A 21,732-nucleotide genomic window follows, 5' to 3' on the forward strand; every position below is an offset into this window, starting at 1 on the left:
ACATGGCTCTGGTCCTATGTTCATTTTGCCAGATCATCCTTTTTCTGGGGCAAGTGACTGAGTGAAGACAGCACCATGTTAAGTGGTCTTGGGTTTTTGTTAAGTTATAGAATAAGGTCAAGTGTAAGTGATGACACTAGGATACTGAAAGCAATTGAGACATAGGAAGAAAAATAGCCAGATCACTAGACAGCTGAATGAGATGTCATGAATACAATGTAACCAGGTGTATCTTGTGCTTTATTTCTTCTTAGGGTTTTATTGCCTTAGAGGAGAAGTGGAGATAGTAAAAGAGAGAGATGATTGAGGATTCTTGATTGTGTAGATATCCATATGTAAATAAAACATTGATTAAAAAAAAAGCTTCTTTTGGGAACTATTATAGTATCCAAGTTCAGAAAAGTGTAATTTTGCTGCTGTCCCTCCTCCTCCTTCCTCTTCTTCAAGATAGTCTCATTGTATTGCCCAGGATTGTCTGCTGGGACCCTCCCCTCATAGCCTTTGAGTAACGTTTTGTTTTTTTTAGTGAATTTTGTTTGGCTTTATCACATGTCACAGTCCTCTTTTGTACTCTAGTTAACTAACTATTGATACGGTGGTGTTAAATTATTTTATGTTATGAAAGCATGAAAATTATAGCATTTGCTAATACTGACAACTAGACCACTAGCCATATATGCCTTGGGTTTGTTACAGATCACAGAGTAAATGATGTTTTCATTAATATATTAGTTTCTCTTTCAATAATTTTGGCTTGTACAAAAGGGGTGGCCCTCATTCTCTAGATGATATATAAATCAAATATTTTTCAAAGCCTCTAAGACAGTAGCTAATACTTAGGCTGCTATTTTCATTTCGTTGTCAGGTTAAGAGAGATGAATCTGGAGCAATACATGTTACTAAGCAAAAGCACCTTCACCTATACTATGACCTTATCAACTTTACTGTGAGTATTTTTCAAATTAAGTGTTCTCATTTATTTTGTGCAGTTGTCCTGAACCCAGGATTTACTAAAATGCCACATTTTTTTTTTTTTTACCATGAACCATAACCTTTAGGACCATATAAAGAAATGAAAATTCTTTCACATTGAATTAAGTCTGAATTTGGTGTGATGCCTTGGAATTAGTTTCTTTCAGCCTGATTTTCTGCTTGGTGCTAGCAAGGTCAGGAAAAGTTGCTTCACTGTTTTGATGAGCAAAAAAGGAAGTTTGGGTTCAAAAGATTTTAGGTGTATCATTAGAATCATTGTTCTACTTTCTGTGTGAACACATTTATACTTCTAGGTCAGGACCTTGTGGTCCCTGTTATAGCCAAAAGGCTTTGTATGGCCAAAGATATTGATGAGTTTTTTTCTCTACATTACATCTCAGTCCTGAGATACATTGTGATTAAAATTTTTTTGCATCAAATTTTACTATTTTTCAAATAGTGTAGTAATTTTGAGAGTAATTTTCTCACAATATTTCTGGGTTACTATCATTGCTGTTTTTTGCACATAGGCATCTGTTATCAGGCACCAGTGACTTATGCCTGTCACCTTAGCTACTCAGAAGGCTATTATCTAGAGGATCATGGTTTGAAGCCAGCTTGGGCAGCAAAGTCCATGAGACTTTTTTCCAAAATAAGCAGTGAAAAGCCTGAATGGAATTGGCCCAAGTGTTAGAATGCCAGTTGAGCCAGCAAGCTGACTGGCAGGCCCTGAGTGTACTGTCAAAAGGACTAAAGAAATGTTTTTTTTTCCTTCTTTGACTCAATAATATGTAATGATTAAGCATATAGATGCTATAGTTAGTAGTTTCTTTTTAATATGTGATTCATTAATTAAGTTGTACATTGCATTTTGAGATAGTCTTGTTGTGTAACTTAGGCTGGTCTGGAGCTCCTGGACTCAGGCAGTCCCCCTGCCTCAGACTGTAGGTGTGCATCACCAAGCCTTGTTCATATTGCTTTGTGTGTGTGTGTCTGTGTGTGCGCACGCATGAGCACACGTACACCAATTCTGGGGCTTGAACTCAGGGCCAAGGCCTTTTCTTTGCTCAAGGTTAGTGTTCTACCACTTGGTCCACAGCTCCAATTCAGCCTTTTTTGGGTGGTTAATTGGAGATATAAGAGTTTCATGGACTTTGCTTCCTAGGGTGGCTTCAAACTCTGATCCTCAATTCTCAGCCTATTGAGTAGTTAGGATTATAGGCATGAGCTACCAACACCCAGCTTCACATTGCATTTTTAAACTCTCCCATAGACTATTGATTTAGAAATCAATGCTCAGTTGCATTCATAATCTGAAAATGGAAATGCTCCAAATCTAAAACTTTGTGAGTTTGTGCCAAATATGATGCCATAGTGGGAAATTATACCCGTGACATCATATGATGAGTGTAGTCAAAATGAAGGTGCACTGAAAATATTGTTTTGTATATATAAAACACACGAATGTTGTGTTTAGGTTTAGGTCCCATTTCCAAGATAGTTCGTTATATTGTTTGCAAACATTACAAAATCTAAAATAATCCCAAATCCAGAACTCTCTGGTCCCAAGCATTCCAGGCAAGGGCTGATCTTTTCCCTTATAGTGGCTATCATGTAGTACAGAGTATAAATGTAACATATGTTAAAAGAACATCTGTTTTCAATTGGTTGACTTTGATACAATATTCTATGTAAATAACACTCTATGATAAAACACTCTGATAATATGGAGTAGATCATACAATTAAGTCATCATGAATATCACCAATTGTGTAGGGGAATAAATCACTTTAGCAACTTATAAATGTATAGGTTTCAATAGTTTATTTTTTCCTTGGAGAAGGATTGATACTTCTAAAAAGAAACTTTGTATAAACATCATCTTAAAACATAAAATTGCTAAATGTCTGAGGAGATACTAGTGCTTATTACCCTGGTTTGATCATTGTATACTGTATAAATGTATCATTTTATTATATCCCATGAAAATGTAAAAATATTGTCTCAATAAAAAAGAAAATTAATTTAAGAAATGTATCTCATATCTAGTCCAAGATTTGTCAAATGACATCATTAAGAAGATTTTTTAAATTATTAATTTAGAATTTTAAAAATTGTAATAATGTTTATTAATAAAAATTAGATAATATAGTTCTGTAGAAAGACAAAGAACTCTTCCATTGTTTTTATGGAGGTTTGGAAGGAAATACAGTTTTCAAATAGCTTCTATTTTAAAATATGTTGCTTCATTGTTAACACTTGTCTTTTACTAGCTAGGTTTGTGATGTTTAGTTTGCTCTTTTATCTTGTAAATATTAAAAGCAACAACCAGAGGTAGCTCACACCTGTAATCCTAGCTACTCAGAAGGCTGAGATCCGGGGATCACAATTCAAAGCCAGCCCGGGCAAGAAACTCTGAGAGACTCTTATCTCCAATAAACCACTAGAAAACTGCAAGTGGAGCTGTGGCTCAAGCAGTAGAGTGCTCTCCTTGAGCTGAAGAGCACAGGGAAAGTGCCCAGGCCCAGAGTTCAAGCCCCACAACCGTCCAAAAAAAAAAAAAATTAAAAGTAGGATTGTGAAGTTTTCCAATGTGCCTTTAAAAAGATCTTGTTAAAAATTTCTGTGTCCTATAATCTATCACAGTTCTTAGTATCTCTTATACTATCAAAATGTCGTTTTAACACTCAAAACTCTGCCCTGGGCTGTCACTGAGTAATTGTTACTGAGATTGTGTTGCTATGTAAAGTATTGAAATGGATAATGTCCTCAACGTAGTTGAATGGAGGGGCCAAGCTTTCATCTTGTCCTGAATAATACTGTGGGCCTCACTCCCCTTTTGTCCTGTGCTTGAATTGCAGTGGATAAACTCTCGCACAGTTGTGCTCCTAGACAGTGTGGAGAAGCTGCATGTGATCGATCGGCAGACACAGGAGGAACTAGAAACAGTGGAGATCTCAGAGGTTCAGTTGGTCTATAATAGCAGCCACTTTAAGTCACTTGCCACCGGAGGAAATGTTAGCCAGGCCCTGGTAAGGATTATCCTTTATCTCAGAATTGCTGTAATAAATCTGACATTTTGTTGTTGTTTTGTTTCATAAATAGGAATCCAGGGGGGTTGTTTTTATGCCTTGATGAGTTTCTTTACAAGACACAGTGTGGATATATTAACAAGCATTTAGGAAATGAGCCAAAACAATGATTCTTGTTACCTTTTCTTAAAAAATGTGACTAATTTAACTTAATATAAAGAACTTGAAAGTTGCATAGTTGTAAAAATGAAATTGAAAGTTTGTTAGAAAGAACTTGTAAAATCTAAATATTTACATACTGGTGGTAATTATCCTGGTAGATTTAAGGAATAAATAATTGAGGCAGGTAGCCTACAAGGCTTCTGAGAAATTTGGCTGATGAGGTAAAAGCTTGACCAGGTACAGTAGCTCTGGACATGGAATGATAAAGGTGGCTTTGAGGGAAATAAGGAGCAAGTGATAAATAAAATATAGGAACCTAGAAGGACATTAACAAAAGGTAGCATCTTAGTGTAAATTTTATTCTATTATAGGCTACTTCAATAAATGTTTAATTGATAATTAAACATTTTATTTGTGGCCTAATTATTTTCTAAACAAGACAAGCATTCTGTCACTGAGCCATCTTCCCAGGCCCTAAACAATTAATTTTTTTTTGTTGTTGATGGTCATGGGGCTTGAACTCTGGGCTTGGGTGCTGTCCCTGTGCTTTTCAGCTCAAGGAGAGCGCTCTACCACTTGAGCCACAGCACCACTTCTGTTTTTTCTATAGGTTTATTGGAGATAAGAGTCTCATGGACTTTCTTCCCTGGGCTGGCTTTGAACTGAGATCCTCAGATCTCAGCTTCCTGAGTAGCTAAGATTACAGGTGTGAGCTACTGACACCCGGCTTAAATCATTAATCTTTAGAATGAAAAGTAGACATTCTGGAACATTCCTAGGTAATTTGAAAAAATGAATAATAGTTTTTCTATATAATGAATATATGGCATGAAGTGAGGTACTGCTCAAATCTCTCATAATTATAAGTTCAAAGCATAAATATGTATGAAAGTGGATTCTAGCCCTAGAATTTGAAAACTAAGAAAATCCACAATAAGAAGTGGTAATGCATCAAAATTCATTAAAGGAATAGTGATTACTCTTCCAGACTTTGGTATTTTCTGTGATTCTGTGTTATTAGAAGTACTATTAGAGCCAGGTAGGTGGTTCACGCCTATGATTCTAGCAGTTCAGGAGGTAGAGACCAAGAAGATTGTGGTTTGTTCTTAAGACCGTCATCTCAACCAATAAAATTTGAGTATGGTGGTACATACCTGTCATCCGTTTATGTATGTAGTATCAATAGAAGGATCATGGCTCAGGCTGGCCTGGGCATAAATGGGAGACCCTATTAGAGAAATACTGAAAGCACAAAGATCTGGAGACATAGCTCAAGTGGCAGAGAACCTGCCTAGCAAGCACAGGCCCTAAATTGAATATCCTTGTAACTAAAAAAAAAGTATGAATAGATCTTGAACTACCCTTGTATTTTTAGGCAAGATGGAGTAATGGGGGATTAGATTTATTCTTTTGCTTAAACTAACAAAAAAATAGTAGTAATAGTTGTAGTAATTGGGGAAAATAGTAGTTCTCAAGACCCTGGATATCAGTAATGATGGACAGTAATAATATAAAGACTAAACAAGGGACTGATGTTTGTAGGCTGTGGCTCAAGGAGGAAGAAGCCAGCTGGAGTATGGAGGATTCTACAAGTTGAGAAGAGAGCTGAGATTGCAGTAAAACACATGCAGGCTGAGTTTGTGGGACGGGGTGCTAGACCAGAGAGAGCACCATTAGAGTCCCCCTTGAGTCTTCAGCCAACTACTGATCCTAGGGCCAAAGAAAGAGCCATTGGAAAGATTTCAAAGAATGTGTATCTGTGTTAACACAGGCTTTCCACAAGCTCCATAATAAGTTAAATATTACTATAATTGTCATTTGCCACATATATTTGGCATATTAATAAATGTTAACATATTTTGCCTTATCCTTCAAAGATGGGGAAAATTGAATGTTACCAGTATGAAATTTGTGTCATACCTGTTGTCAGAGGCAGTGTTTGCAATCCAGATGATTAATGGGTTTCTTTTCTATTTTGTCTGGTCTGTGCTGATCCTCATATACTATATTACTTTGTCTTTTTGTTTCCTCTTGTGTTTTGACATTTATTTCAAAGAACATGGAAGTGTCTTTTTCAGTTAACTCTACACTTGTGAGAAGCAGTGGGTTCTTTCATCTAGTAAAATGCAAGTTGCTGTCTTTTTCCTTTAGATTTGTACATTGGTGTATTTGTACCCATTCTACATTTTTCTGAAAAGTAAGGCTATATACAGGCAGAGAATTACTTCTTTTTTTTTTAACTTTAATGTATTTATTATAAATTGAATTAGGATAATAAGACTAGCATAATAAAAATTAGAAGTTGTATAAGTAGATAATAGAAGTTGCTAATTCTGGTCATTTGGTTGTTTTTCTCTTCTCTCTCCTCTCTCCTCTCTCATCTCTCCTTTCTCCTCCCTCCTCTCTTTCCTCTCTCTCCTCTCACTCTCATGGTTGTCCTGGGGCTTAAACTCAGGGCCAGGGTGTTATCTCCAAGCTGTTTTGCTCGAGGTTAGCACTCTACCACTTGAGCCACAGCTCCACGTGTGTGTGTGTGTGTGTGTGTGTGTGTGTGTGTGTGTGTGTGTGTGTGTGTGTGTGTGTGTGTGTGTGTGTGTGTGTGTGTGTGTGTGTGTGTGTGTGTGTGTGTGTGTGTGTGTGTGTGTGTGTGTGTGTGTGTGTGTGTGTGTGTGTGTTGGTAGTTAATTAGAGATAAGGGTCTCACTGACTTGAACTACAGTCTTGAAATCTCAGCCCCCTGAGTAGCTAGGATTACAGGTGTGAGTCACTAGTACGCAGCTTGTTTGTTTAAATCTACAAACGGCTGTAGAAGAGGGTACAATTTACTATGTCCATTTATATACACAGTGCATCTTAATCAGAGTCACTCCTATACTTTGTCTTTTCTGTCGTTTCTACTGTCGGGTTAACAATTGATCAGCATTTTATCCCCACTCCCAAGATGAAGCCATATTAGCCTACAGTGTTCTGTTGTTCATTTTCCTTTTTTATTTCTTCTTTTTTTGGTGGTTGTGGGGTTTGAACTAATGGCTTCACACTTGATTGGCTTGCTTGCTTGACTGGCAGTCTATTACTTGTGTCATGCCTCCAACCTAGATTTTTGCTGGTTATTTTGGAGACAGACTCATGAACTTTTTCCTCTCTAACTTGCCTCAAACTATCTTCCAGATCTCAGCTATAGTTGATATTAGTTATGGGGACCTCTAATACATATAATTTTTATATAGTTTATCTGTCTATTTATTTTTACAGGCTTTGGTTGGAGAGAAGGCTTGTTACCAATCCATCAGTAGCTATGCTGGTCAGATCTTTTATTTGGGGACAAAAGTAAGCTTTTATATTGTGTGTTTGTGTACATCAGGATAGTTGGGGCTGAAGGAGGAAGCCGGTAAAGAGAGCATTGTATTTAAATTGAATACTGATCATTAGTGATCCAAAACTTGTGAGTTACTAGTTATTATTTAATAGCTTTCCTCCACTGCTAATTTTTACTTTTAATTAAGTGCTAATAATGTACTTTTTTAAAATTTAGAGATATACATGCATAACATTGTTTTGTATTTGTTTTAATGATCAGAAATATAGTTAATTATGTGCATAGACAGCTGATCTTTTATCACATCAGCTTAGGCTATATTAAGGCATTTGACTTAGAATATAATGATTGAGCTACCAACTTTCCTTTGTTTGTTCCTTTGTTTTTTATTTTTCATTTTAAAATGGAGAAACAATTTCTTCCTTAAAATTCTACCAAAATATTGCCAGTATCTTGCAATAAGGGATGGACTTGGGTTTTCCCTGTTTGTGTTCCATGGAGTTATATCTTATTTTGATTGTAGATTTACTGACCTTTGAATAGTCGTATGATTTACTCATCAGTGTAGGTGCTTGAAGACTTTTAAATTCCAAGGTGTACTTCCAACTATGACTAAAATAATTTTTACTTGGAGGTCTAAAGTGAGATGGAGAATTGGGGCAAATGTATTTCCTGAGCAAGTCTATTAAAGATCATTTTCATTTCCTTTTCTTTGTTTTCCAGTCTGTTTATGTGATGATGCTGAGGAGTTGGAGAGAGGTGAGTTCAAAATAATCCTGCATGTTATAATTACTGAATTTATAGACTTTACATATTTTTGCTTTCATGTTGCTGAAGATTATTTGGATTTGTGCTTCAGATATCAGCAAATTCAAAATAATAGTGGCTCAAGATTCCTGTGTCATGAAACACTCTGGAGGTAGGCAGTTCATAGCTAGTATGGAAGCTCCATCCATAGTCTTAAAGATGTCATCTTGCATTCAAATTCTAGTCTCCAGGTCATTTTGTGATAAATATGATTGTTTAAACTCCAACTGTTAACTCTGCATTTCAGGTAGGAGAAAACAGACAATAAAGGCCAGCTCTTACCTTTTTAAGGTATCATCAAATACCAGATGATACTTCCACGTACTTATCATTGACCAGAGTTTAGTTACACTGCTCCAAGTTCAGGTCCAGAACTCTTAGAGATTTCTTTTAACTGGTGGTGTGTTGCTGGATCCAGCAACTAAATGGATATTGTGCTGAACAACCAGCTGCTTCTGCTACAATGATCTTTGTTGTTTTTCCTTTCCATATTTTGGCTTTGTTAGTCCATATTGGCCTTTATGGCCATACTATTCAGTGCTTTAAGAAAAAAGTATTTTAAAGCTGGGCACGATGGCTCATGCCTGTAATCCTAGCTACTCAGAAGGCTGAGATCTGAGGATCTCGGTTCAAAACCATCCCGGGCAGGAAGGTAGTCCATGAGACCCTTATCTCCAATTAACCACCAGAAAACTGGAAGTTGCACTATGGCTCAAGTGGTAGAGTGCTCACCCTGAGCTGAAGAGCTGAAGGATAGCACCCAAGTCAGAGTTCAAACCCCATGACTGACAAAAAAGTATTTTAGATATGAAATACTAACTGACATCCCTTTATAATATGGCCAGAGGAAGTCCCAACATTGAAATAATGTATCAATGCTATTGAAATAATTTTAGCATGTAAACATCCAATTCTGGAAAGATAACAAGCAGGTAGAATAGGAATTGTGACTGGTAGTTGGGTAGATAGAGAAGTTTGGCTTGTCTTATTTGTTCATTTTAGAGAGTGGATCATCTCCTGAAACAAGATTGTCTTACAGAAGCCTTGGCTCTGGCATGGTCTTTTCATGAAGGAAAAGCCAAAGCAGTGGTGGGTAAGTAAATACAGAGTATAGAAATTGATATGTCACTTTTGAAAATTCTTTTATAAAGAAAATTTATGAGAACAAAGAAGTGCATTGATGTGCTTCTGCTCCAGTGGATGTGAGGTACCCTGTTACCCAAGGTTTGACCCTAAGGTTTATTAGAAGTCTATTTTTATTAGAAGACGAGAATACCAGGTTCTCTTCTGAAGTTGTGTACTCTTTGTTTCATGATGGACTGTGTCTCTGCAGGGCTATCAGGGGATGCCAGTAAACGAAAGGCTGTTGTTGCTGATCGGGTGAGTATTTTAATGGAGTTTTCACTAGGCTCAGTACAGATTTGCTTTCATGTTCGCTAATATCTTTGGGTGTGATTCAAGGAGACAGAATATATATAAAAAAAGGTCAGATTATAATTACTTGGTATCACTGTGAATACTTTTTAAATTTCCTTCTTACCACTTCTCAATCCTCCTCCCCTTTCAGACTCCTATGAAGATAATAAAATAATAGTATAGACAGCAGAAAATCCTGGGGATTCATAAATGGTTTGCTTTTTAGAGAAAGAACTACAGAGGAAGATTATTGAAGAATTAACTACTTTGTTTCATTTCCAGAGTTGATGTCTGGAACATAGAGATATTTCAGAAGAAAGAATAGAAAATTAGTACCAGCCTGAGGCTGAAAAAAATTAGGCTAAGATTAAAAATAATTTAGGAAATAAAGCCACTAAAATTTCAAATGGTAATTTTAATATAATATTAAAGCCTGATTTGGTATTATTTAGGAGGGTCACACACTAAATATTTCAGAAACTTAGAGACATATTTTGATTTCAAAGATGTTTTCTTTACAGATGGTCGAAATCCTATTCCATTATGCAGATAGAGCTCTGAAAAAGTGCCCAGACCAAGGAAAGATTCAAGTAATGGAGCAGCATTTCCAGGTACACCTTGAACAAATTGGTAATGAGACATTGCTATGGACAGGCTGTGTCCTGGGCTTTCATATAGCTTGAGAATATGACTTTCATGTCTTGGTTAACATCTTTTAGTATGCAAAGCCTTATTTCAAAGCTTCTCAGACCTCCTGCATGGTTGATTTTGGAGGAAGTAGGTATGTAGTCACAGGCTGCAGAGTTGCTTGGTGCTAAACCATTTAGTGCTTTGTGAAAGGAAAGGATGTATGGATGAGAGAACACACCTGTGAGTTGACACCTGACAGTGGGTAACACTTTGCTAATGACTAACATTTATGTTAAGTAGGGTAGTTAGCACCTTAGTATGTACTGCTTAGGTTTAAATTTAGTTCTCTCAGAAGCACCTGTGGCTGCAGACTAGCTCAGTTACAAATACATATAATCTATAAAATATGCTAATTAAAGATATTTAGTTATCTTGGAACTTGAAAATGAAAGCCACTTTGAAGATATGCATATTTATTTTCCAAGTTTTCCTGTTGCAGTTATCTACAATTACATTTGCTGCAAATCTCTAGTTCTTTCCCATCCATGCCAGGCAAGTACTACACTATACCACTGAACTATATCCTCAGCCCAAGCTACCTTCTCAAATATGAAGGAACAGCAAACTTTCTAAGAAGAGCTGGATGGTAATTTTAGGCCTTGTGAGTCACAAATGATCTCTGACATATAATCTTGTTTGTTTGTTTTTCTGTGTGCTTTTTTTTCTTTGTGCTAAAGGTTGAGCCCAGTTCTTTGCTCATGCTAAGCACACTTTCTGTACTAAATTATATACCCAGTCTTCTTTTAAAAGGTAACATCTCAAAAATGTAAAAACTATTCTTAGCCAGGCACTGGTGGCTCACACCTGTAATCCTACAAAGGAGGCTGAGATCTGAGGATCATGGTTCGAAGCCAGCTGGAGCAGTAAAATGCCCGTGAGACTCTTACCTCCAATTAACTACTCAAAAACTTGAAGTGGCACTGTGGCTCAAAGTGATAGAGCACTAGCCTTGAGCAAAAGAGCTGCGGGACAGCACCCAGGCACTGAGTTCCAACCCCACAATCGCTAAAAAAGAAAAAACAATTCTTGGTTGTAAATCATATTGAAACAGATTGTGGGCAGGATTTGACCCTTGTGCTGAAGTATGTGTTCCCTGGTTTAATATATTCAAGCCACCAAGCAGTAATGAATAAAATACATATGGTTCTTACAACCTTAAAGTTTAGAATATAGTTACATTTTTTTTTATTTAAGAAATTTAAGATTTTGAAGTTCTATGGAACAAGCACTAATCCTGTTTTTATACCTTAGTTTGAATGCTCTTTAACTCTGGAGCACAAGTATAGAGTAATTAAAAGTTGGATGGTAGCTGGCATTACCCTTTATGGCTTATTAGTGAACAGTTTCTATTAGTTCACTGTAGAACAAACAGGATAAATTGGTATAATTGCCAAAGAAATGTGAGGATAGTATATTCATAAAGTACCCACAACATAGCTTTTTTATTTCTTTTTTAAAAAATTTATTGTTATTGTAAAGGTGATATATAGAGGGGCTATAGTTACATGTCAAGTAATGAATACATTTCTTTTTGAACACTATCAGCTCTTCCTTTGTTTTCTGAAAGTTTTTCCCTCTAGACCTTCCTCCCCTACAAGTGGTATAGTTCATTTTCAACATAGTGTCTAGTGAGTATCACTGCTGCATTTGTTCACCCTTTGTCCCACCATTTCTGTGCTTTCCTCCTTACCAAAACTGATGAACTTACATATAAGACAAAAGGCATAGAAATAAAAAACAAGGACAAAGGAGAAAAATAAACAAAAGGCAAAATAACCAAAAAAACCCCACCAAAACCCTCATCACCATTTCTTGGAGTTCATTTCAATAAACCTCATTTTATATGATCATAAGCACATAGCTATGGAGTCTTTGTGATCCTTTTTGTTCAGCACCACATAAGCAGAAAAAGCCAAAGTGGTGCTGTGGCTCAAGTGGTAGAGTGCTCGACTTGAGCTGAAGAGCTCAAGGGACAGCTCCCAGGCCCAGAGTTCAGGCCCCATGACTGATCAAAATAAATAAATAAATAAAAATAAACAAAGCATTTACCTATTTTTTTCCATTATCCTCATGACTGAAATAGGTATGTCAGTAGTAAATAGATTAGTAAATACAAAGTAGAGGCAGGGGGAGTATAGTTGTGGAGGTGGGAGGGAAGGAATGGTAGGGGAACAACAAAGAAAGAGGCAACAATGCTTGATAAGAAATGTACTCATAACCTTGCTCATGTAACTATAAGCCCTCTGTACAGTATTTTCACAATAAAAAACATAAAAAAATACAAAGTAGAGTTACAGCTAGATAAGCATTCCGACCTGAAAGATGCTTTGCTAGGTTAGTATTAATTTTAAGTTAGTGCTTTTTTTTTTTTTTGGTTGTGGGGCTTGACCTCTGGGATTGGGTGCTGTCCCTGAGCTCTTCAGCTCAAGGTGAGTGCTCTACCACTTGAGCCACAGTGGCACTTCTGGTTTTCTGGTAGTTAATTGTAGATAAGAGTCTCATGGACTTTCCTGCCCAGGCTGGCTTTGAACCAGCCTCCTGAATAGCTAGGATACCAGGTGTGAGCCACCAGCACCCGGCTAGTGCTTTTTCTTGACTATTGACTTGAATGAAAATTTAGTGACTGTCCTGTCAGATTTAGATACCATCAAGAATTAAGGTTCAAAATGATCTTGACAAGAAAATGCATTCAAAATCACTATGGATAGAACTTAGCAAGGATAAACATTAAGACTTACACTTTTTTTTTTGTCAGTCGTGGTCCTGAACCCTGGGCCTGGGCGCTGTCCCTCAGCTCTTCAGCTCAAGGCTAGTGCTCTACCACTTGAGCCACAGCGCCACTCCTGGCTTTTTCTGCTTATGTGGTGCTAAGGAATTGAATCCAGGGCCTCACGCATGCAAGGCAAGCACTCTACCACTGAGCCACCTTCCCAGCCCAAGACTTACACTTGATTCAAATAATTGTATGGTATTAGGTTGGGAAGCTCTAGCTGGGAAGATCTAGAGTATAGTAAATTTACTTGCCATAAACTTACCATGAGCCACTGCTGTGTTAAGGCTCAGGTAAAGGACTGGCAGTAGTTTCTCTGGACCTCAAAACTATTTCCTGAGTGGTGACAAACAAAGGTATATCCCACAACTGGAATAATGGAAGGTTTAAAAAAGTTTTTTAAAAAAATCCTGGGTTGTTTAATCTGCAGAGAAAGTAACATATCTCATTATATATGATGTATTTCTGCAAAGTGAAGCCTAGTGTGAGGAATTAGGAGAAGGCGCCAGGCTTGGTTCTGAATGCTTGTAATCCCAGCACCTCAAGAGACTGAGGCAGGAGAATCATGAGTTCAAGGCCAGCCTGGTAGCTGTTACTTGGAACATAGGTAACTACCAATCTAGTTAATTGAAATTCTTAAAACAGTTTTTTTGTGCATTTTTTTTATTGTAAAAATGCTGTACAGAGGGGTTACAGTTACATGAGCAGGCAATGAGTTCATGTCCTATTGAGCATTGTTGCCTCCTCCTTTGTTAAAACAGGTTTATATTGAGAACTTTTGTTGGCCAGTAGGTGGCACTCATGCCCTCTGCCTAATATTTTTATCTCTACCTTTGGTGAGGTAAATTCAATCTTTCAGTTAAAATATCTAAGACTCTTCAGCAATCATGCCTTCCTCCAAACATCAGTCAGTATTTTACCCTAACTTTGTTATAGTCAGTGACTTGTATTTTGTGATTTTTTGGCTTTTGTGCATTTAAGAAAAGATTTAACCTTTAAATGTATCTTATTTCTCTAATAGCTAGTGGAATAAAACAATTACAATGTCTGCCTCATATATCTTGAGACACACCTATTCTTGTTTTACCACATCTGCATTTATATTTGTCCAAATATTTTCAATCTTTAAATTCCTTAAACAGCAAACAAATCCCTTCTTTGTGCCACACCATTCCCATTATCCTTGTGCCTCCTGCTTGCACATAAATAGAGTCAAACACCTCAAAAACATTGTTCTGTTCCCCTCCTGTCACAGCCTCTAACCTCTGTCCTTCTGCCATGTCTGTAAGTTATGCAGTCCTTGGATTCCTCATCTTTCTGGTCCCTACCAGCACACAATACATGAACGACTCCTTGAAACAGTTGCCTTTGGCTTCTCTGCTACCACACTTTCTAGTGTTTCTCTAGGTCTTTGAATTTTATTTTTTTCCCCCTCTTAAGGCTATAGCTCTACCACTTGAGCCACAGTTCCTTCTAACTTTTTGATGGTTAATTAGAGATAAGTCTCATGGACTTATTGGCTTTGCTCATTCTTCTGTTTTTTTTTTCTTGTCTACTTAACCAGTAAATGTTAGAATTTTTTACAAGGCTTTTATCTCTTATTTTTGTATTAGTCTCTCTTGAGAGCTCTGGGTACCATTTACTTCAAGTTTTACTTGAGGATATTTATTAATGCTTTTTCTTGAGCATTCTGAATCATAGTCTCTGGGATTGGCATCTAACATTTGTAATCAGCCCCCAAATGATTCCTAAGCACATTAAATTGTAAGTTTCATTGCTTTACACTCTCTGCCTAGGCAATAGAGAAAAATGACTATCCAATCAATGTCTTTAGCTCAAGTCCTGGGATTTGTTTAGTGTTGCCTATTTATATCTCTGCTTGGATTTTTTTTGGCGGGGGGCGGTAGGGGGTAGGGGAAGAGTGCTGGGTCTTGAACTCAAGGCCTGGGCACTATCCATGTGGGTTTTTTTTCCCCTCTTAAGGCCATAGCTCTACCACTTGAGCCACAGTTCCATTCTAACTTTTTGATAGTTAACTAGAGATAAGTCTCATGGACTTTTTTGCTTTGGCTGGCTTTGGACTGTGGTCCTCAGATCGCTAGGATTACAGGCATGAGCCACTGGTGCCCAGCTAGGAGTACCATTTCTTTTTGGGTAACATCACCCCTTCCCTCACTAAGTGAGTAATTCATATCTTTCAGTAGGTTCTGTCCATTATCCTTCTGACAGTTTCTTTAGTCTGTAACATGCTTTCTGTTCTACCACTAACTTAGACTCTGTGTCCATCAGCTCTCTTAAGTATATGGCAGTAGCCCCTTTATTGGGCTCCCTGAACCTATTCTTACTGTCCTTTATTCTATTTTCCACTCACAGTAGCCAGAAAGAAATGCATATCAAGTGTCGATATGATGCTTCCTGCTGTTAAAGTATTTTAAGGACTTCCCTTTGTTCCTTGAGTAAAACTAAATTCTCTAACACTTTCTAAGGCCTTGCACATTATATCCTTACATAACTGCCTTTAATTCTCTGTATTCCTACTATTCAGGAGTTTGCAGACTCTTGATATGTCCTCTTGCTCTTAACTCAAAGCCTTTATCCATGGTGTTCTTACTTCCTAAAATATTATTCCTCATGTATGTGTGCATATATGCTTTTATATGTTTTTGAACTAAAGACCTTGTGCTTGCTAAGCGGGCACTCTATGCCTTGAGCTACACTTCCAACCGTTTTTACTTTATCTTATTTTTTTCTAGTTAGGCTCTCATGTTTATGCCTGGATCATGATTCTCCCAAGCTTTACCTCCTGAATAGCTAGGATTATAGGAATGAGTGATGGTGTCTGACTCTTCATTTCCTTTTAGTTTTAACTAGCTCCTATTTATTTTCAGGTCTCAGCTTACCTCACTCCCAGATTCAGTAAGATCCTTTTCTTTGCAAAATACTATGCACCAAAATTGCTCATTCAGTTGTAGTCTAGGAATCTGTATAAGTTCAGGAACCATGTCTGATTTTTAAAATTTTTGTTACTGCTGTCATCTCAACATCTAGCTTAGTGTTCTTGATAAATATTTGTTGGGGGGAGTGTACAGTACACAAGCTTGTGTTGTATACAGTTTTTACCTTGAAAGTATGTTTTAATCTAATTTGATCAGGTTTGAGCTGAGAGCAGATATAGGGGTTCTATCTGCAACACATATGCTAATAACCCTGGCTGGTATTGTGTGCTATATACCTGATGGCTGTCTTATTTAAATTCTTATTCCTGAGGACAGTTATCATTACCCCTACCTTACAGATGAGTAAATACATACGCAGAGAGGTTGAACAACTTGCTCAATAGAACTTGCTCCACAGAATTAGTGAAGGTGTGGCTCAAGTGGTAAAGCACCAGCCTTGAGTAAAAAAGCTAAGGCACAGTTCCCCAGTATTGGACTAAAACAAAAACTTTTTTGAAAAATAATTATCACCGAACTGATAGAGACCAAGAAGGCACCCAAGTTGTCTGGATTAGGAACCTTAACCCCACACTGTACTATGTTTCATCTAAAATTTTCTTCAGAAATCTCAGACCAATGTACTCTCATGTAGATTACTTTGAAACAGAATGTACTAAGTAATTTATATTGGAAGATAATAAAGTATATTAATTTTAGCATAACCATGGTAAATGTACTTGCATAGATTCATTAATGTGATTTGCTAACTGTTCTGAAACTCAGAAGCTGGTCAATTAATAATGGAAACAGTATTTGAGAAATTTTAATAATATGAGACATCTTAACCCAAGACAAACTGAATGTCTAAGGTTCCTAGTTAATGGTTCTGTACTACAACTCAAGTTTTTCAACTTTAAAGTGATAGTAACTACCTCTCAAGTCTGTTATAAGAATTAAATAAGACAGTTGTTTAAGTATTAACAATGGTATTGGGCATATATGTTGCAAATGCTAATCAAGCTAAAAGGTTTTTTTTTGAAAGAATATAATCTCCTAAGACCTAATTAAGCTTTATGTGAGTTGTTAGCCAACTCTCTTTGGCACTTCACTTGACATTTCCATGAGAATGATATTGTTGCAGCTGGCTGAAGGTGCCTTTGCATTAGGAGGTCATGCCAGAGTGGACAGTAACTAAAGCCAAACGCAGAGCGGGGTCATGGAGCTTTCTTGCCCTCCCCCATGCTTTCCTTGCCCTTGTCTGGCACACCCCTAACCCCAATTCTAGGAGTCATGTCTTTCCTAGAGAGGTATTTTCTTGTACCTGAAAAAAGAGAGAAATACATGTACACGTACAGAGAAATGTCTGTGTCTCTAGCTGCTCAGGACCACTAGCTGCTTATCTCTGACTGCCCATGGAGATCCACATGTCATTTACATACACATATGGTTTTCAGTTAAAATTTTGAACCATGTTCAAAGAATCAGGCTTTTATTACCTGAATGACTGAATGAATATAAATCAAGAGAATTAATGTCATTTACTTCCAAAAGGAATGGACTCCATATTGATTATCTCACTTCGTTTCAGATCCTTCTGTGAAACAGGGAAGGCCAGAGATTCTGTCTTCACTTTGCAGATGTTAAGATAATCACAGTTTCAGGAAAGTGGTTTATTAGGCCACTCACAGTAACAGACTTAATTTGTTTTCGTAATCGAAAATCTATATTGCCATCTTTAATCTTAAATATATACAAATATCTATCAAGATAAATGATCAACTTTGGTCAGTTAAGGGCTGTGTATTAAAGAAGAGATTAAAAATATATTTGGTCTTTTTTTTAAGTTTGGAGATCAAAAATTGAGCCCTTCTTTTTTTTTTTTTTTTTTTTTTGTTATTCTGGCCCAAATCATGTTTTGGTTGCCAAACCATTTTTTTTACCTCCAGGAAAGGTTGAAGAAAATATTCTGTGAGGTAAAGTATCATCAAATTGTTGGTCTCTAACTTTTTTATTGAAAAATACTTGGGCTTTCATTAAGGATCTTAGAAATATTGCTCTATTGTCTTGTGAAAGAAAATGTCTTTATTGAGAACTCAGAATTTCTCTCAACTGACAGTTTTTTTTCTGGCTGTTTCTTTCATCACTTGCACCATTTGCATTATTATTATTATTATTATTATTATTATTATTATTATTATTATTAGTCCTTTTAAGACACACTTTTACTGGGGTCAGCCTGGCACCATGATCTTCCTATTTCCACTTCTTGAGTAGCTGTGACCATAGATGTGTGCCACCATGCCCAACTTATTCACTAGCTTTTCTCCCTCAGGCTGACCTCAATCAGTGATCCTCTTGATATCTGCTTTCTGAGTAGCTAGGAATACAGTGTACATCACTGTCCTGGTTCTTAATTTTTTTTTTTTTAATTCAAGGAGCCTGGTTTTAGGTCCTTGGCTTCATTTCCCTGTGTTGCAGGACTCTCAGGCCTCAGCTTCTTCAGCATTAAAACAGTAAGGAGAACTGGGAGAGAATGAGGGAGGAGAAGACACCGTACAAAAGGAGATGTACTTATGACCTGACTCATATAATTGTAATCCTTCTGCACATCACTTCTATAATAACAATAAAGTAATTAAAAAATAAAAAAATAAAACCCAAGCTTTTCTGTGACCAACAAACCTCTAGGATAGTCTTGAGAGTTTACTTGTTTCTTAGAACCCCCTGGTATTTCTAGAGAGGTCTTCCTCCCATACCATTATCTATCCTTTAATATGCTCAGCTCAAGATTTGACTAACCTTTTCAAACCTGTGACTTCTAGTTCTTGTGTTTGAAGAATAGACATACGATTACAGATCTGCTCACTAGGAATATTGAATATTGATGATAAAGAGGATGGTGTCAAGGATAGCTCTGTATTTCTTTAAGGACTACATCTCATCTTCAGAGTCTTCTCTATCTAGTAAGAAGGGTCCCTTGGCTTCTACCTTTCTGTCCAGCAGGAATTGGCGTGAAGTACATGTTTTCCCATAGTTCCCTGTCCTCCAATATCCCCTAGGATTTTAAAAAGGAAACCAATTTCCTGTCACCAGCAGAAAGCTTATCAGTTCTATTGAAATCTGATGCTTGGTTCCTTGACAGTTTCCAGTCATAATAAGCTATTGTTTCTACCTCAAACTGTTTCCTTTAAAAATAAAGGCCAAAATTATGGGTTGCTACTTGCTTTCTGTGAGTCCATACATGATGAATTTAAAACCATCAAAATATTATGAAACTGAGAAGTTAAATCAGCCTTAAAATTGCTGGTGTGAATGGTTGTGACAGTATATAACAAGTTAATCACCAAGCCACTGACAGGACTAGTTCTAGTCTCAGGGTACTTTCTTCTCTGCAAGTTTTCTTTACAAAATTGTGAGATACCTACTGTTTATTTTAATGTTATTATAAGCCTATGAACTTATAAGCATAATATTTTATTCAAATAGCAAAATTTAATGAGCTATTTCCCCATGTTGCTTATTGGATCTCATTCCATTCTTTTCTCCTTCTCTACTTCCCTTCCCTTCCTTCTCCTGGTCCTTCTGTAACAAGGCTGCAGCAAACACCTTAATGTATTAACATTTTTGTATTTAGAAGAAGTTTCCAGAAGTAGAATGACTGAACCAGAGCATTTTTATTTAAGATTATTGGTACATCATTCTGGATTGATTACCAAAAGCACAGTCCACTGTGTCATCCCAACAGTTGGAATAGCCTCTTCTATTGCTGTGGGTGAGGCTATGACCAGGATGTGGCTTATGGTGTCTTGTGGTTTCTCTGCAGGATACAGTGCCTGTCATCGTGGATTACTGCCTGCTGCTGCAGCGAAAGTGAGTATGCCTGGCCTGTCACCTTCAGTCACTATAGACTCTGCTAGTGGGGTGGTTGTGCAGAATTTTCTGCTGTGAATTCTATAAATTCTACTGCCTAAATTAAAAAAAAACCTACAAATTCATAGATATTTGATTCTTTAACAGCGTTCAATCTAATAAAATTAACTTTTCCTAAACTGATGCTTATGAGTATATATGTGTTCTTGTGAGCCACAATAATGGATGCAAAGAATGTAACAAAAGACTAATACTATTTAGAGATCTTGGAAGCAAAAAGTATATGATTTGTGTGCACTTGTATGTATATGCATATGCATTCTTTTTGGTACATGTATTCTTTTATGAACCATCCCAAAAACACATTATTTCAGATATCTTTAGTACCCCCAAAAGCTAGGTTCATTTTGCTTATGTAGTAGTGTTTTGTTTAAAAGAAATTAGTTTAAGTAAACTATTTATTAGGCTTTGTTGGTTTAAATAGTAACTAAATTAATCAGCATGTTAATTCAATGTTAATTCAATTTTTCATACTCATATAATAGTAGGAGCTATGTTCTAAGGCCTGTCAGATTAATATATATAATTTTATGTATCAACCTACTTAGTTTTTATAACAATGAGGTCAGTCTCATTATTCCCCATTTTATAGAGCATGTTCCAAAAGCAGAAACTGATTTAACAACTTGCCCAGATTCCTAGGAGAGCTGTTGGGGCAGAGGTTGGGGGTCAGGCACAAGGGTCCAGCTCCTGTATTCTTAAACTAGACCACTAGCACATACCACTCCATAGAGAAGCTGTGATAGAATTTAGTGCAAACAGCTCTAGAAACCTGCACAACACTGACTGGACTCTAGAACTTATTTACATATAGCAGCTGGTTCCTAAGAGGTTGCCTTGTACTTTTTCTTTTTCTTTTTCTTTTTTTTTTTTTTTTTTTTTTTTGCCGGTTGTGGGGCCTGAACTGTGGGCCGGGGGACTGTCCCTCAGCTCTTCAGCTCTCCTCTCCTTCTCTCCCCCTACCCCGCCAGTGCCTTCCCCTATTCCTACTTTTTAGGTTCCAGAAAAGGAAGAAGGGGTAGGTAGTGAAACTAAGTATTGGGCCAAAGTTTCCTTATTTGTTGTAGATTTGAGTTCTTATACCTGCTTGTTCTCTCCATTTTGGTTTTTCTTTCTTTCTTTTTTTAATCAGAAATTGAGATCCTACATATGGGTCTGAGTTTAGAAAGGATAGAGCCAACCATTTGATCACTTTGATTCTTTGTTTCTAGTGCCATCTGTCAGTTTTCTCTATTCCAAATATGCAATGATTAAAAATTTATTAGATTTAACAATGGAATAGTTCAGTGTAATCAGTCTTAAATGGAATTTTTTTAGAGTTACCATAGATTATAAAGATAAAAGTGATCAATTCCCTGGGTTTAATTGAACCAGAGGGTTGTTTTATATAGCATCATTCTATAATGACAGCTTTCTTAAAGTGAATACTCTCTATACTGTCTTCTGTGACTTAGTTCTGTTTATATCTAGTGTTGTTCTCATATTAGCAAAGCATTTGTGACATTAACATTGCCTTAAGAAATGCTCAGAATATGCCTAGTGCAAGTCTTTTTTTCCCCCTCCAGTTGGTCGTTGGGCTTACTCTTGGCCTGGCCACAGTACCACCTCCCGTTTTCTGGTTGTTTATTGGAGATAAGAGTCTCACAGATTTTCCTGCCCGGGCTGGCTTTGAACCGTGATCCTCAGATCTCTGCCTCCTGA

At 36.9% G+C, this 21,732-nt stretch overlaps 1 protein-coding gene across 2 annotated transcripts in view; it reads left to right on the plus strand.

Moving 5' to 3' along the window:
- Vps8 (VPS8 subunit of CORVET complex) overlaps nucleotides 1-21,732 on the plus strand; it is a 228,588-nt gene that overhangs the window by 52,757 nt on the left and 154,099 nt on the right. For both annotated transcript variants that reach the window (XM_070029739.1, XM_070029740.1), the window contains 8 exons: nucleotides 866-946; nucleotides 3,834-4,004; nucleotides 7,419-7,493; nucleotides 8,206-8,241; nucleotides 9,292-9,382; nucleotides 9,623-9,669; nucleotides 10,227-10,316; nucleotides 19,925-19,971. In XM_070029739.1, the coding sequence (XP_069885840.1) occupies nucleotides 866-946; nucleotides 3,834-4,004; nucleotides 7,419-7,493; nucleotides 8,206-8,241; nucleotides 9,292-9,382; nucleotides 9,623-9,669; nucleotides 10,227-10,316; nucleotides 19,925-19,971 (638 nt within the window). The remainder of the gene's footprint in view (nucleotides 1-865; nucleotides 947-3,833; nucleotides 4,005-7,418; nucleotides 7,494-8,205; nucleotides 8,242-9,291; nucleotides 9,383-9,622; nucleotides 9,670-10,226; nucleotides 10,317-19,924; nucleotides 19,972-21,732) is intronic.

This window comes from Dipodomys merriami, unplaced genomic scaffold, assembly GCF_024711535.1.
Source record: "Dipodomys merriami isolate MVZ:Mamm:240054 unplaced genomic scaffold, mDipMer1.0.p SCAF_2, whole genome shotgun sequence".
NCBI classification, from domain to species: domain Eukaryota; kingdom Metazoa; phylum Chordata; class Mammalia; order Rodentia; family Heteromyidae; genus Dipodomys; species Dipodomys merriami.